The sequence below is a fragment of the Vicia villosa genome, linkage group LG4 (assembly GCF_029867415.1).
Source record: "Vicia villosa cultivar HV-30 ecotype Madison, WI linkage group LG4, Vvil1.0, whole genome shotgun sequence".
NCBI lineage: Eukaryota > Viridiplantae > Streptophyta > Magnoliopsida > Fabales > Fabaceae > Vicia > Vicia villosa.
Window position 1 is genome coordinate 55,819,979 of NC_081183.1, and position 15,329 is coordinate 55,835,307.

The 15,329-nt window shown below is 34.3% G+C and overlaps 1 protein-coding gene across 1 annotated transcript; it reads right to left on the reverse strand.

Moving 5' to 3' along the window:
• Positions 1-7,093: 7,093 nt before the first annotated feature.
• On the reverse strand, positions 7,094-13,637 carry LOC131594830 (phosphatase IMPL1, chloroplastic). The gene is made up of 10 exons (XM_058867039.1): positions 13,353-13,637; positions 13,195-13,262; positions 12,990-13,123; positions 11,953-12,041; positions 10,066-10,123; positions 9,879-9,931; positions 9,692-9,790; positions 9,500-9,613; positions 8,335-8,436; positions 7,094-7,395 (listed from the first exon to the last, which is right to left on the reverse strand). Exons 1-10 carry the CDS (start codon positions 13,590-13,592, stop codon positions 7,297-7,299), a joined length of 1,056 nt encoding a protein of 351 aa, XP_058723022.1. The 5' UTR covers positions 13,593-13,637; the 3' UTR covers positions 7,094-7,296.
• Between the last annotated feature and the right edge of the window lie 1,692 nt (positions 13,638-15,329).

Consider the following 15,329-nt stretch of genomic DNA (forward strand, 5'->3'; position numbering starts at 1 on the left):
GGATCAATTGAAAGTGATAGCCTCGAATGTCCAGCTACCTTGGCTACTTGTAGGTGATTTCAATGATATTGCTCTAGCTAGTGAAAAGAAAGGAGGAGCCTCGGCAGTAGGACAAAAATGCAAGATTTTCAGAGATAATATAGAGCAGTGTAACCTTATTGACTTGGGAGCTAGTGGACCTATCTATACTTGGAGGGGACCAAAATTTCATGGTGATCAGCGAATATACGAAAGATTGGATAGGGCGCTAAGTAATGCAAATTGGAGATTATCATTCAGTGAGGCACATGTTAAAGTGCTTACTAGAGTGAATTTTTCCGATCATCACCCAATCATGATCTCTCTGCAATGTCATGGTGCAAGAAACAATAGACAGTTTCGGTTCGAAAGTGCATGGATGGTTGAAGCCAATTATCATGATAGAATCAAAGGCATTTGGAAAACTAAAGTTGATCTGTTGGATAACTTACGACAGATTGAGAGTGATGCAAAGAATTGGAGTTGCAATACCTTAAATCATGTCATAAGAAGTAAAAGGAAAATCATGGCTCGGCTGAATGGAATTCAAAAGAACATTCAAGAAAGACAGAATGTGAGAGCCTTGCTGAATTTGGAGAGAAAGCTGCAAAAAGATCTTAGTGTTATTCTTGAACAGGAGGAGCTGATGTGGTTTCAACTATCAAGATCCAAATGGTTGGCTGACGGAGACCGTAATACAAAGTACTATCACCTAAAAGCTGTTACAAGAAGAAGAAGAAGAAATAAAATTGTAATGCTAAAGAATGATGAAGGTATATGGGTAGAAGATGAGGAGCATATAAAAACTATGGTTAATGCTTTCTACATTAACTTATTCAAGCATAATAATGTTTGGAAAAGCTGGCAGCAAACGAAAGTAACTTTTCCTAGTCTTGATCCTGAGGAAATTGATATATTGGATGCTCAGATTACAAAGGCAGAAATTAAGCATGCTATTCATGATATGAAACCATGGAAGGCTCCGGGACCCGATGGATTTCCTGCTGGCTTTTATCAAAAATCATGGGAGCTAGTGGGAGATAATGTATGTCAGTTTGTACAGAAACTTTGGGAGAATCCAGCTGCAATAGCCACTGTTAATCAAACAAATATTTGCTTAATTCCAAAGGTTGAAAATCCTACTTCAGTGGCACAATTCAGGCCGATATCCTTATGTAACACAATTTATAAGACAATCAGTAAGATAGTGGTGAGTAGACTGAAGAAACATATGAACAAGTTGATCTCTCCATTTCAAACTGGATTTGTACCAGGGAGATTAATTCATGAAAATATCCTTATTGCTAAGGAAGTGTTACATTCCATGGAGAAAGCGAAAGGGAAGAAAGGATACTTTGCTATTAAAGTTGATTTATCCAAGGCATATGACAAGCTGAGCTGGGATTGCATATGGAATGTGTTGAACGAAGTTGGTATCCTGGAGCATATGCGTAAAGTTATCATGCATGCAATCACAAGCGTGGAGACAAATGTGAATTGGAATGGTACAAGGAATGAGTATTTTCGGCCTCAAAGGGGTATTCGCCAAGGTGATCCTTTATCCCCGTATTTATTTGTGCTATGCATGGATAAACTATCTCATTTAATAGAAGATGCTAGCAAGTGTGATAAGTGGAAAGGCATTAAAGTAGGAAGACACGGTTTGACGATGTCACACCTTATGTTTGCTGATGATTTGCTCTTATTTGGTGAAGCCGACGAAAAGCAGATGCAATGTGTTATGCAAATATTAAAGGAGTTTGGCGAGATGTCGGGGCAAGAAGTTAGTAAAGAGAAGACAAGCATTCTTTTCTCCAAAAATGTATCTCGTAGTACCAAAACAAGACTGGTGCAGCTGTCTGATTTTAGAGTTACAAACAGCCTTGGAAAATACCTTGGTGTTCCTCTTAGTGGCAAGAAGTTGCGGAAACCGGAGCTACAATACATTGTAGATCAAATTGCGATGAAGCTTAATAGTTGGAAGCGGAATAGTTTATCTTTGGCAGGACGGATAACTTTGGCTAAAAGCGTCATCGAAGCAATACCTCTTTATCCGATGATGACGAATATGATTCCAATGGCGTGTATCGATGATATTCATAAGCTGTAGAGGAAGTTTATATGGGGTGATAGCCATGATAAGAATCACATACATGCTATAGGATGGGATACTTTAACCACACCAAAGGATCTAGGTGGAGTAGGGCTAAGAGATCTCCATAAATTAAATATGGTGTGCCTAATGAAGTTGAGCTGGAAAATTTGCAGTGGCTCGAAGGAGCTGTGGTGCGAAATCCTGCGTAAAAAGTAAAAGGTTCAGGATGATATGAACATTAACAGCGCTCAAAATTATGAATCAAGCTTGTGGAAAGATCTCACGAGTTTGATGCCAATCATGAAGGAAACAGGAAGGTGGACTGTGGGTAATGGTTCGAGTATTCAGGCATGGAGTGATAATTGGTTGGGAGCTGAATTTTGTTTGACCAATTCTGACATTACAATTCCGAACAATCTTTGTGGAGCTCGAGTGTGTGACTTAGTTGATCAACATGGAGAATGGAATTTTGATATTTTACAAAACTGGCTTCCTGAATACTGGATTGACAAGCTTCGTTCTTGTGTTCCTCCGTGTGACGGAGAAAACCCTGACGTGTTTTATTTTGCAGGTACTGGAGATGGCAACTTTTCAGTTAGAGATGTTCCGCGAACTTGAAGGCTATAACGATATAAGCATTGATGATGAATGGAAGTTGATTTGGAGGTTGGAGGTTCCGGAGCGATGTCGAAGTTTTCTATGGTTGCTGAAGCATGAAAGGTTGTTGACTAATTTAAGCAAGAGTAGAAAAGGATTAGGTGATGCAGGGTGTCAACTTTGTGGTGCTGTTTGTGAAGATATTTTGCATGCTCTTCGGGATTGCTACAAGATAAATCACATATGGAAACGTTTGGTGCCTAGTAACATATATGAAAAATTCTTTGCTGCAGAGCTCAAAGAGTGGATTACTATAAACATTAAATATCGTGGTGTTCAAAATAAGGAGTGGAAGATTGTTTGGGCCATGACGTGTCATGCTCTGTGGGAGTGGAGAAATAAGGAAACTCACATTGAAGGATTTGAAAGGCCTTATGAACCTATCATGCATATTCTAAAGAGGAAAAGTGAGTATGCTAAAGCTCAGCAACTTTATCGATCCTTGGAGGGAGATAGAAGAAACGTGGCAGATGGTCGATGGCAACCTCCAACAATGAACATGGTAAAGATTAATACTGATGGAGCTAGAAAGAGCAATGGAATGGCTGGTTGTGGTGGGCTTGTTAGAGATCATACGGGTGTGTGGAAAATTGGTTTCTCTAAATATTTAGGTGAATGCAGTTCTTTACTCGCGGAATTTTGGGGTGTGTTTGAAGGACTTAAATTAACCAAAATGCTTGGAATGCAAAGGGTGGAAATGAATGTGGACTCGATAACTGTTATAAAGTCCATTGAGGATGGTATGATACGACAATTAGATTGTGTTACCATTTTGCGAAATATCAAAAATCTTATTGAAGATCATGAAGTGGTTATTATCTCTCACTCATACAGAGATGCGAACAGAAGTGCAGATATGCTAGCTAACCATGGGTGTCTGAACAAGGTTTCTACTGTTTTTGATCAGCCGCCTCACTTTTTAAGTCGCTATCTGGAGGATGATGCATTAGGAATCTTCGGCTCGCTGGAGCTTTCGGTGTAGTTGTTTTTTTTTTCTGGGCCTCGGCCCTCCTTTCAACCAAAAAAATAAAATTATTTCATTAGTTATTAATAATAAAAGTATTCATTTAAATATTAATCAAATTAATTTTAAGCTATTAAAAATTGTAAACTATAGAATCTTCAAAAACGTGTTCTCCTTCTTCTCCCAAAACGTGTTCCGCCTTCTCCCCAAAATGTGTTCTTACAAACCCTAACTGCCTTCCCAAAATGTTTTCTTACAAACCCTAACAATAGAATGTGTTTCACCTTCCATCAATTTCTGTTCTGGGTTTGTAATACAAGAAGCTTTAGATATGTGTTTGGAATTGGGTTTGTGATACAAGGAGATTTAAATATGTGTTTGTGTTCTGGGTTTGTAATACAAGAAGCTTTATATCTGTGTTTGGAACTGGGTTTGTAATACCAGGAGATTTAAATATGTTCTGTTATTTGTGAGATATGTGTTGTAGATCTGATAAAAAATTAAAGGAAAAGGAAAGTTGGATTTAGGATATATGTTTTAGTCTTTAAAATACAACAATATGAAACTGTAAGTGGAGGAAGAATAGCCATGGCAACTGGATTTTCGGATGTGGGTGAAGAACTGGATCTTAAAAAATTCCTCTTTTTCTGCATGGATTCAATATCTATAGAACACAAGATAAACTTCAGTTCTTCATCTTCTTCCTCCTCTATTGCATGTAAATCTCCTACTTTTCATTTTGTTTGGTCACTTCCTTTTCAAAAGTCATCTTCTTTCTTAAACCATTCTTCCAACAATTTCACAAAAAAAACATAAGTTTGGTTATGCTCATCCGTAACTATTTTTCATCACATAAAGGTAAAAACAATTAAATCTAAAATCAATCAAAAGGATTAATACTCCCAGTATATGCCAAAATAAATAATTTAAAAATTTATTTAATGATATTAGATTAATTTTTTTCGAAAATTTATAATAAAACATTAACATATATAAATAAATAATTTAATGATATTAGATTAAGATTTTTGAAAATTTATAAAAAAACAGTAATATATATAAATAAATAATTTAAAATTTTATTTTATGATATTAGGTTAAAATTTTTGAAAATTTAAAATATATATATATATATATATATATATATATATATATATATATATATATATATATATATATATATATATATATATATATATATATATATATATATATATATATATATATATATATATATATATGAGTTTAAAGATAGTGCACTGACAGTGTAAATTAATTTTACACATACATCCAATCAAAATCCTTACACATGCCATGTCAGATTAATTTTTTTAAATTAAAATTGTGTTTTAATTAGATACATGGTTGTGATTGGTTGACAGTGTAAAAATATTTTACACTGTCAGTGCATATCCCATTCTCTCTCTCTCTCTCTCTCTCTCTCTCTCTCTCTCTCTCTCTCTCTCTCTCTCTCTCTCTCTCTCTCTCTCTCTCTCTATATATATATATATATATATATATATATATATATATATATATATATATATATAAATTCAGAAAAATAATTGAATTAATTTTAAAATGACTTGGCATTGACACGTCAGCAAATTGAATGCCACATCATTAAAAATAAGTCTCAAATTGGAGAGGGAACTAAAATTCAACACAAAACTTAAAAAATGGACCAAAATCATGGTTTTTAAAATGGAGGGATCAAAGTCGAAAAAAAAGATAAATAGAGGGACTAAAATTATAATTAAGCCAAGATTTTAAAGTGGTTAGGGTAGAGCGATTATTGATTTTCCCTAAGGTTTTTAGGTCTCTTTTTGAGTTATTTATCTCTCTAGGTGGGGTTCTACGATTTGGAGCAGACTTGCTATGATTTGACATTTTGTAGTATGGTTGATTTAGAAATTCAAAAATGATATTAGTTTTTCTGGTTCATCAACTAATGTCAAGGATGTGTAAGAAAAAATATTTTCCTGACTTAAAAAATGGTATCTTAATAGATATGTGGTTAACTCTTGTGCTTTCTCTGCTTGACTTAAAACTCTATCATATGTCTGAATCAAACAATTGAGAATCTTTCACCTTGTTCTTATGGCGGGGTGCTATCAGTACTTCTTATTAGGAAGATCATAAAGTCCCATATTATTTGGAGATAGAACATTGAAAGAGTATATATAGAAGGACACTCCTCATCTTACCAACCAATTTTGTAAGGATGAGTTAGGTCAATCTCTAATATGGTATCAGAGCCTATCGACCGAATCATGGGCCGCTCATCGTTAATATCCACGCACCAAGCCCAAAAAGAGTGTTGGGCGTGAGGGGGAGTATTAGGAAGATCCTAATGTTCCATATTGGTTGGAGATAGAGCATTGAAAGAGTATATATAAAGGGACACTCCTCACCTTACCGATCGGTTTTGTAAATATGAGTTATAAAAAATATGAAAGTTTAATATATTTTGGTGTGATTCAAATGTGTTCGAAAACTATATTTTTAGAATTTAAAGAATATTTTTGGATTTTCATAAGATTCTTTTAACACTTAGAAGTAGAGTTTTTTTGCTTTGGTTTTTTTTTTTTTTTGCTTGATAAAATGGCTGATTTATCATATGTATTTGTGATTTTTTTTATTTTGTTTGATTGTTCATTTTGTTCGGTTAGTTTTTATTTGATTTAATTGCAATTTTGATTATATATAATTTTTTTGGATTTTGATTTCTATTTTAAAATTCAAAATTTTAATTCTTTTATTTTAGTTTTTTTTGGGATTTTAGTCCCCCTACAGCTTTGCATGCATTTTTTATGATATGACAGCTCACATTGATGACATGAGGAGACTAAAATCTTCAAAAAAAATTAAAATAAAAGGATTGGAATTCTAAATTTTAAAATGAGAAGATCAAAATCCAAAAAAAGAAAAAGAATAATAGGGAAACAAAAATTGCAATTAAAACTTTTACTTGATGTGTTTAGTGGTTTAAGCTTGATACATCTTATGCTAATTGCTAGGACTCTTTGTATTTTGGTGGACATTGGTTGCTTATTTTATAATTTTCATTCTAATAAAAAATTATAGTATTTTCCTAAAAAAAAATCAAACTTTTTTAATAACATATAAGAAACTAAGAAAGTATTAATTTTAATACAAAAATGAGAATATGATTGAAGATGAGGTAACACATTTTTTTATTTCTTCAATCCTACAAGAAAGGGTATGTATATCACGTGGGCAAACCAACACTAACAAAAGTAATGGGGTTGCTCAATGTATATTTAGTAGTGCTTACACACTTCCGTGAAAAATTATAAATGTTTCTCAAATTTGTACAGCTATTTGGAAATGGCGCATTTGTAGAAATATACTGGAGACATTCCAATGTCCAAATTATTGAAATTTTGAACAAAGAGTATAAATCAATATACTCAGAAATAATTTATATCAACAATTTTCGTAAGATTTCTACCATTGATAAGAAAATGTAATTGAACATTAATATCACCCGAGTCGGCGTAAAACAAGAAAAACAATTGTTGGTGCCTTTGCTGTCTCGTTAAAAGTCAGTTGTGTAGTCCTCAGGTTTGTACCATAATGAGAACTCGATTCCCTTGCTTTTTAATTTCTCAGTCGCAGGTCCAATTCTCTCCAGAAGCTGTCAAATACACATATAAAACACCCCCAATGAACTCGTAAGGAACTTGAACATCAACATTAGAAGAATAAAGAATCAATCTCTCTTGCATTAGCACAATTCAGTTAAGAGTTATTATACAAGATAGTGAGGGATCACTGGAACCAACTAACAAAGCTCTCTAAGCTCTAGATGATTGTTACTTACATGACAAGTAACTAACCTTAACTGAATCATAACTAACTAAAAGCCTAGTAAGTAACTGCTAACTTCCTCTTCATTATGTAATGCTATCAATGAGGAATATAAAATTTAATAATTTAATATTAGCTTATGATATAGCAAAGATGTTAGAGGCAACATGAAACTGTCAGTGTGTTATGAATAGAGTCTCAATACCACTAAGGGGTTTTACAATAATATCTAGCTTAGTTGTCAATTCTAGACCAGGCTGACCCCAAGTTAGTGTTTGTCTATATTTGTTCACATTTCAGCACACCACAACCGGAAAAAAACCGATTACTGAGGATACCATATTTTACAAAAACATATTTCTAGACAATTTTGACGATAACAAGTAAAATGGTTAACACAATTCAAATATGTGGTCAAATATATTCATTGGAGGATGAATTAACGAATGGACAAAGTAGCCGTAGGCAAATTTTCAAAATGTTAATAAAACTCATTAGAGCGGGTGAAATGGACCACAAATTCATAGTTGAAAAAAAGTTGCAACTTAAACATATCCTGTTGGAAATAGTAAATTTCATTGTATGTTTCTCATTGATTAGATTCATGCATTTAGGGAGTTGAACTAGTATTTATTTCTCTTTGTAAACATAATATGTAAGTGTGTATAATTATCATGGTTGCCGAGTGCTTTACTCACTCATGCACATTTAGAAAATTTCTTATTCCTACTTTTCACATATCCCAACAGCAGAATCAGAGGCTAACCTTTCCATGGAGCACACCATTTGAAACCAAAACAGATCTATCAAAAACACAAAATTTTCCTCCATCCATCCGAGAAACTGTGCCACCAGCTTCCTCTACCATCTATAAGTTAATGGAAAAAACTGTGAGCAAAATTATCACAAGTATATGATTCAATAAATGTTGAAAGCTTTTCATAGATATCATAATGCTCATAAGCCATGTTTCTGATTATAATCCTGCTTTTGTTAACTCTGAAGAAGAAATCACGGCGGCTGCGCAGCGCAGGAAGGTGACTAGCAGGGTTCAGGCTCGCGCCGTCTGTGGGCGGCGCAGAAAGATAAAGAGGAACTGGGAAGAACTGAAGAAGGGTATAAAATGATTATAACTAGCCTAATTTACTTCTCCTTAGAGAAAATGTGCCTCAAATGATTAATGGGTTGTAAAAATAAGTGATTCAGTCAATAAGTATTTTTTATTTTTAATGAAAGAGGCCTAACCAGCCCCGCCCTGTCACTGCCCATTTTTAGCAGGTTAAGCTGGACGGACAAAGTTGAGTGGTATGCTCTAACATATCAACTCATCCCGCCTAAAGAATGGGTTGGCCGGTCGGGTTCAGCTAGTTTTGCCACATTCCTATTTCAATGACATCTCTCGTGAATATATATACTCGTACTACCTTTATATTTTTCATAATGACTTTACCAATCATCAAATTTTGCAAATTCAATTGATTTTTGCTGGAGTAATTTTTAATTTTTATATACGAATTGTAAATGTATCGAATCCTATACTTGTATCAATGACTGACGTATTACAATATCGGATATGCATCATATCCGATACTTGTATCGTGTCATTGCGTCATCGATTACCACAGATAGTCTGGGCTCATTGATTTAATCCCAAAATCCAGGGATCCTGATTCTGTTTTCACTTGTATATTTGATTTTATAAATTCTTGAAAACTACATGAAATATTCAGATTTCAGTCGCTCTTATTGTTCTTAATCTAGAGCCTTTGAATTTGTGAGTCTTCTAACAGATTTTCCTGTTATAATCCTTAGACAAATAAATTCTAGCTTGTTTGTTCATTAGGAAAATTACTTTTCCATACAAAACCCAGACACTTAATTCAATATCAAAAGTAGCCCTCGAGAGTAATTGTTGATAATGTATAACTCACCAAAACACCAGCAGCCATATCCCATGGCTTTAGACGATATTCCCAATAAGCTTCTACAATTCCTAAAGCCACATGACACATATCCACTGCCGCTGCACCAAGCCGTCTTACACCCTAATAATCAAAGTCAAGAAAATGATTAGTGAAAGGCAGAGAAATGAGAAACATATTTTGTATATATTAGATGAATACCCTGCTGACATCTGTAAATTCTTTGAATAAGTCTATGTTAGTAGACCAGGCTTCATCATGATCATACCCAAAACCCGTTACTAGAAGAGATCGTTCCACCTATGAAAAAAAACACCAAAATAATAACATGATACAGGATTGAGCAGTTTACTTTCTGTATTCTAAGGTATTATTTAGTCATAATCACCTGATTAGTTGCACTAACTTGGATCCTTTGGCCGTTGCAGAATGCTCCACCACCTACAAGGTACGCAAGAGAATTATATCAATGCAGAAACTATACAATTATTCACTAAAAAGAGAAAACAAGTTTGCTAAATAATTTGTAGTTTCTCTAAGGGGTTGATAAAAGTTGGAATGGAAATTTATTTCACCAGCAGTTGCAGAGAAAATGCGAGTATTCCAACACATAGGACCGCCAACAAACTCAACCTGAAATTAATAAAATCTTATTAGCATATCCTCTTTTGTCCTAACTATGTTTTCTCTTTCAATATTTAGCATAATAGAAAATTAAGTAGACATCAGATCCTATTAAACGAAAAGGAAAGAGAAAATGGGAATTTCTCAATTATGAAAAATGAAGGAAAAAAGACTAAACAGTTCCAAAAAAAGTTTGGCCTCTGATCATTTGAAAACTAAAAATCCAAATTATCTACTAATACCATAATTTCTGTAACACCCTAGACTTTATGTTTCATTGAATGTTTGTGTTTTATAGCTGTTTAGAATAAACTTGGGGTAGTATGACCCTTAGCAATGTTCATTTTAGCAGCAGTAGAATAGATAATCGATTAGATTGAAGCCCCTAATTGATTAACACACGTTATGGATATTTTCTTTTAAAAATTGATACAACTTAATCGATTAGGCTAGCACCCTTATTCGATTAGGATGAGTTACAGCTAATTTAGCTGATTAGAACTCAAGATTTAATTGATTAGACTGCGTTTATCTAGCAGAAAATTCACTGGCTCTCTGTTTCCAGCCCATTCCATTCTAGAATATGTTCAAACACCTTAATCACATTGCAAAACCCTTGTGCCTCTAAATTGAACCCTATTCTCTAGGATTTATTTTACTAGTGTGAGTTCTTTGAGATTCATCAATCAAGGAGTTATGTTTTGCATATTCTTTGTTAAGGACGCCATTGCTGCTTGCTGAAATTGTTACCATGCTATTGTTGACTTTTGTTCGGAGATTTTCAGTCTCTGTAACCAAGTAATATATGTGTTTCTATCCCTAATCTCTTATGCCTTTTCTGGTTTTTGAATGAACATTATGGCGTTGTTTGATCCACTTAGTCGATCCCACTTAGTAGGATAAGAGTAAGACTTAGTTGTTGACTTGTTGGTGTTGTATACCTTTTCAGGTTTAACATTTAATTATAGAATGTTTTTGGGACAAATGTCGCCGTGTGGCAGAACCTTCGCCAAAATTTGCAATGCCAGCCCTATTTTCCTTCTTGGATCTGCGATTTCAATACAAGGTTAAGATATCGGGAGAGAAAGTGGCTAATGTATACGAGGATATATTAGTTGGGGTTAGACACTCTCATGACTCCTAGTTGTGTAATTGTGCTTTTAATTGTATTTGATAACCCTTGTATGAGCAAGGGGTATGACTGCAGTGCAGTGACAAATGGTTTGGATTCTCATCATCACAAGAGTAATGATCTGAAAATTGTTCAATGCTTATGATTTTGAGTTGTTTGTGGTATGTTTGATCTATCTAAAGTCTGTTTAGAGATGATAAAATAAAATATTCAAATAACATACTGCCACAGCTATCCCTTTATCCCAGTTTCGGGATCGCCGCTCCACTATCTAGGCTAGACATCTATGAGTTAGATACCTCATCCACAATCATCATCAGAGTAATGTCACTCCACAGATGACTCAAGATGGATAGTGGTTGCCAGACCCCAATGGGATAAAGATTAAAGTATTTGTTTCTTCAGCAAATCAAATATTCTGCCGTGGAATTTAATATCCTTCCTCATACCACTCCATCAGAAAATAGCTGCTTTTCTACATGGAAATTTAGTGGTGTGAATGGAGGTTCTTCTAGGACATAGCGGTAAATAGAAGAAATGACACATTCTGATACGCTTTTTAGAGGATATCTTGTCATATGGAAAAGAAAAAAAAATAAAGTGTAGTTTTTTGATCAATTTCAAGTTATGGCACAAGAGTGAGTTATTATCAATGAAGTTTGCATTAAGCAGCATGAAATAGAAGTAAAAGATAATAATAAATCACCACTGTAGCAGCAGTAGGTTTTCCTCGATATAGAACCCCAACAGAGACTGCAAAGCTGGGATAGCCATGTGCAAAGTTTGTTGTCCCATCTACAAAATTATACAAGATTTGTAATCGAAATATTCAACTTTCAAGTGATGCATATTACAACAAATGCATGAGAAATAATGTATTTTAATACAGAGGGAATAATATGTTATATGTTATCAAATAGCGGCGCCAAGGCCACTACGGCGGATATAATGGCGGTTTTTGGGCTCTCTGCAATAGTAAATATCGTCCGATATACCAGGTTTTCTACCATAATCCGCTATAACAGCGCCACAAAGCGGTCGGTATGGCAGGATTGTGGCCATCCGCCATCGACTACACTGCTCATACAACATGTATCGAAATAGTCTGTCAAGTGTCGGAAAAGGTAGATAAATGTCTCAAAAAAGCAAAGTGGGACTAAATCTTTCCCATCAAATCCAAGACAATGAAGGTGTTGAAGGTTGCAATAAAGGCAAGCCAAATGCCGCACTTAGGTGACTAGGGGCAAACCCAATGAAGGTAGAAATCCAACACACCCCCACGCAAAAGTCTCAATGAGGCTGAAGCATGGACGATGTGGGAAGTGTAGGAGGTCGTCCCCCCTCACGATCATGTCTCAATGAGACTGAAGCAGATAGGCCAATAACGGATCTAGGATAAGCTCTGATACCAATTTAGAATTTGGATTGGGCATCCATACAAAACTGACTTGTAAGATGATGATTAACTCCACTTATAAACACAACACAGACCATATCTCTAAGCAATGTGTGGCTAAATTCACCCCTTCGAATCCAACACAATGAAGATGTTGGAGGTTGCAGTGAAGGCAATTAGGCGACTAGTGGCAGACCACAATGAAGGTGGAAATTCCAACAATAAAGAAGTCCAATTGATGCCTCTCTATCATAAAAAAACTCCAAATTCAAGTAAGGCCTGTGTGAAGAAATATATTTGAAAGGCAGATTTTAGTTTCTAAAGGAGCATTGAAAGAAATGACAAACCTAAGGGATCAATGCACCAGAGATAATCAGAAGCTACTTCTCCTATAATGCCTCCTTCTTCCCCAAGAATAAGGTGATGTTCAAAATTCTTTTTCACCACTTCTAATATGGCAGCTTCACTCATTTTATCCGTCCTGTTAATTTACAAATGACTCTTGTTTGGTTAAAGAGATAAGCATTAATTGGAGATTCAATATGACCTTACTCAGTCACCAAGTCAGTTAATCCTTTATATGTAATATTCCTCGGCTTATTAACAGCATCCATCACAACCTGTATATAACAAAGTGGTGGAATTCATATAAACACGATTGGAATTTGGATGTCAAGTCAAAACCCTACTCAACTAGGAAAAAATGGAACCTGAGCACCGGTGTTCGCAGCAAGTGTAGCGACTTGAATGAGATGAGCGGGTGGAATAGGTCCGGTGGAGGTTGCAGCAATTCTTGGAAACTTGTCATTGGTGTAAATTTCAGATTGCAGAGAGTTGTTACATAGATGCGTTCTCGATTTCAAGCTCCAACGACGGCACGGAGAGGTTTGACGGTAAGTTGGAAACAGTTGAGAAAGTTTTGTAGCGGAGGAGGAGAATACAATTGACATCACGATTGCTAGTCAGCTCTTGTTCTCAGACTGTGTTTTCTCAAATATAAGGAAACTCCTCCACTTATTTGTAATTTATATTGTTTTTATCATCTTCATTTTCTATTGGCTATTCACACTTATTTTTATTATTATTGGATTTTATTTTCTAGAAATCATTCATAGTAATTATATAATTTTTAAATATTTTTAATTAATGGTAAAAAAATATTATTTAGAAATTTGGTTGCATTTGTTGTTTGTTTTCAAGTTTGATGTGTGAAGTCGAGACAATTTCAAGTGGGTTGTTAATATTGTGACGACTAGGAAGACATCTTCTGATGAAATTAAGATTTGTGATATTGTTTTTGAAATTAGGAGTACTTACTTTCTTGGTATAACTATGAATAGGGTATGAAAGGCAAAGCAAATTGCCAAAGTTTTGGTTGAAGTAGATGCAGCAAAATAATATACCCTATTGTGGAGATATTTTGCAAAATTAAGGAGGGCCATTTCAGGGAACACTTGCAAAATTAATGTGACAAGGGTTGTAGACATGCGGTGTCTGCATTAGGTTTTAGGAACCAAAGCACATCAGACTATGTGGATGATTGGTATTCCAAAGAAACATATGTCGCATGCTATGATTTTAATTTGAGAAACTCTTATCTCATCTCATCTCATGAAGGTACTTAGGCACCATGTGCGTTTCTAAAAATACCCCTTGCTTCCGGAGGTGTATCTCATGACGCACCTTTTTATTTTCTCAAAGTTGATTTGTTTCTAGGGGTGTGAAAAAAACCGGTTTATACAAACCACTTTAAAAAATTTGGTGCACCTATTTTAAAAGCCCAAACCACTTTAGTTAAAAACCGACCCAGATCCATTTTATTAAACCAAAATAAAACCGGTACCCATTATAAAGAACCACGGTTAACTTTATTTTCCCTCATTTATACTTCATTTATACTGTATCTTTTACCATACTGGTTCCGTGTTCTTTAGTGTTTCATTAACATTTTGTTTTTTCTGAAAAAAATCCTTTGCAATTTCACGGCTATTCAGGGCCTTCTTCTATTCGTACCTGCTTTCGCTCAAAATCCATTTCACTTTCCATCATAATTCTTTAATAGAGCCTTCCATTTCATTTAAGTACCCATAAATGAATAAATCTCGTTCCTTAAATATAAATATTACAGAAAATTAATTTTTAATAGAAACTAATTTTGAACTAAAAAACATAATTTATAGTTAAAAAACATAATTTTGAACAGATTTGAAACTATTTAACAGATAAATTGATTTTATGGTAAATGGTTTAACTTGTAAATGACAGAAAAGTGATTATGATATAATTGATTTTGATAAAACTGGTTTTAGAACTGTTCCAAATTAAAAACTGGTTTTTGATAGAAACCGGTTTTGAACCAAACTAATCCAAATATAAACTGATTTTAAAAACATAAACCGATTTTATATAAACAGTTCTAAGAACCAAACTGAACCATATATTTTGTTCAATTTGGATTGGTTTTAGAACCATGCACACCCTTATTTGTTTCATAGTGTTGTGAATTCAATGCCACGAACAAAGTATAAAATAAGGGATGAATAAAGGATAAGGAAGAAGAGGAGAACACAAATATTGTTTATAACTACTATTCTTTTACTTTCTCTTAAAACAAGATTACAAGTTTACAAGAATAACAAATAACCTCTCTCACCCTAAATTAGGATTTGCAGCTTAGCAATGATGAG

What these genes read in the sequence shown, in the direction of transcription:
- LOC131594830 (XM_058867039.1), bottom strand. Translation starts at nt 13,592, where the DNA reads ATGTCAATTGTATTCTCCTCCTCCGCTACAAAACTTTCTCAACTGTTT. An exon ending in AACCTACTGCTGCTACAGTG is followed by an intron (nt 10,124 to 11,952) that starts GTGATTTATTAT and finishes TATTAATTTCAG; the next exon opens with GTTGAGTTTGTTGGCGGTCC. An exon ending in ATGGTGTGCTCCATGGAAAG is followed by an intron (nt 7,396 to 8,334) that starts GTTAGCCTCTGA and finishes TGTATTTGACAG; the next exon opens with CTTCTGGAGAGAATTGGACC.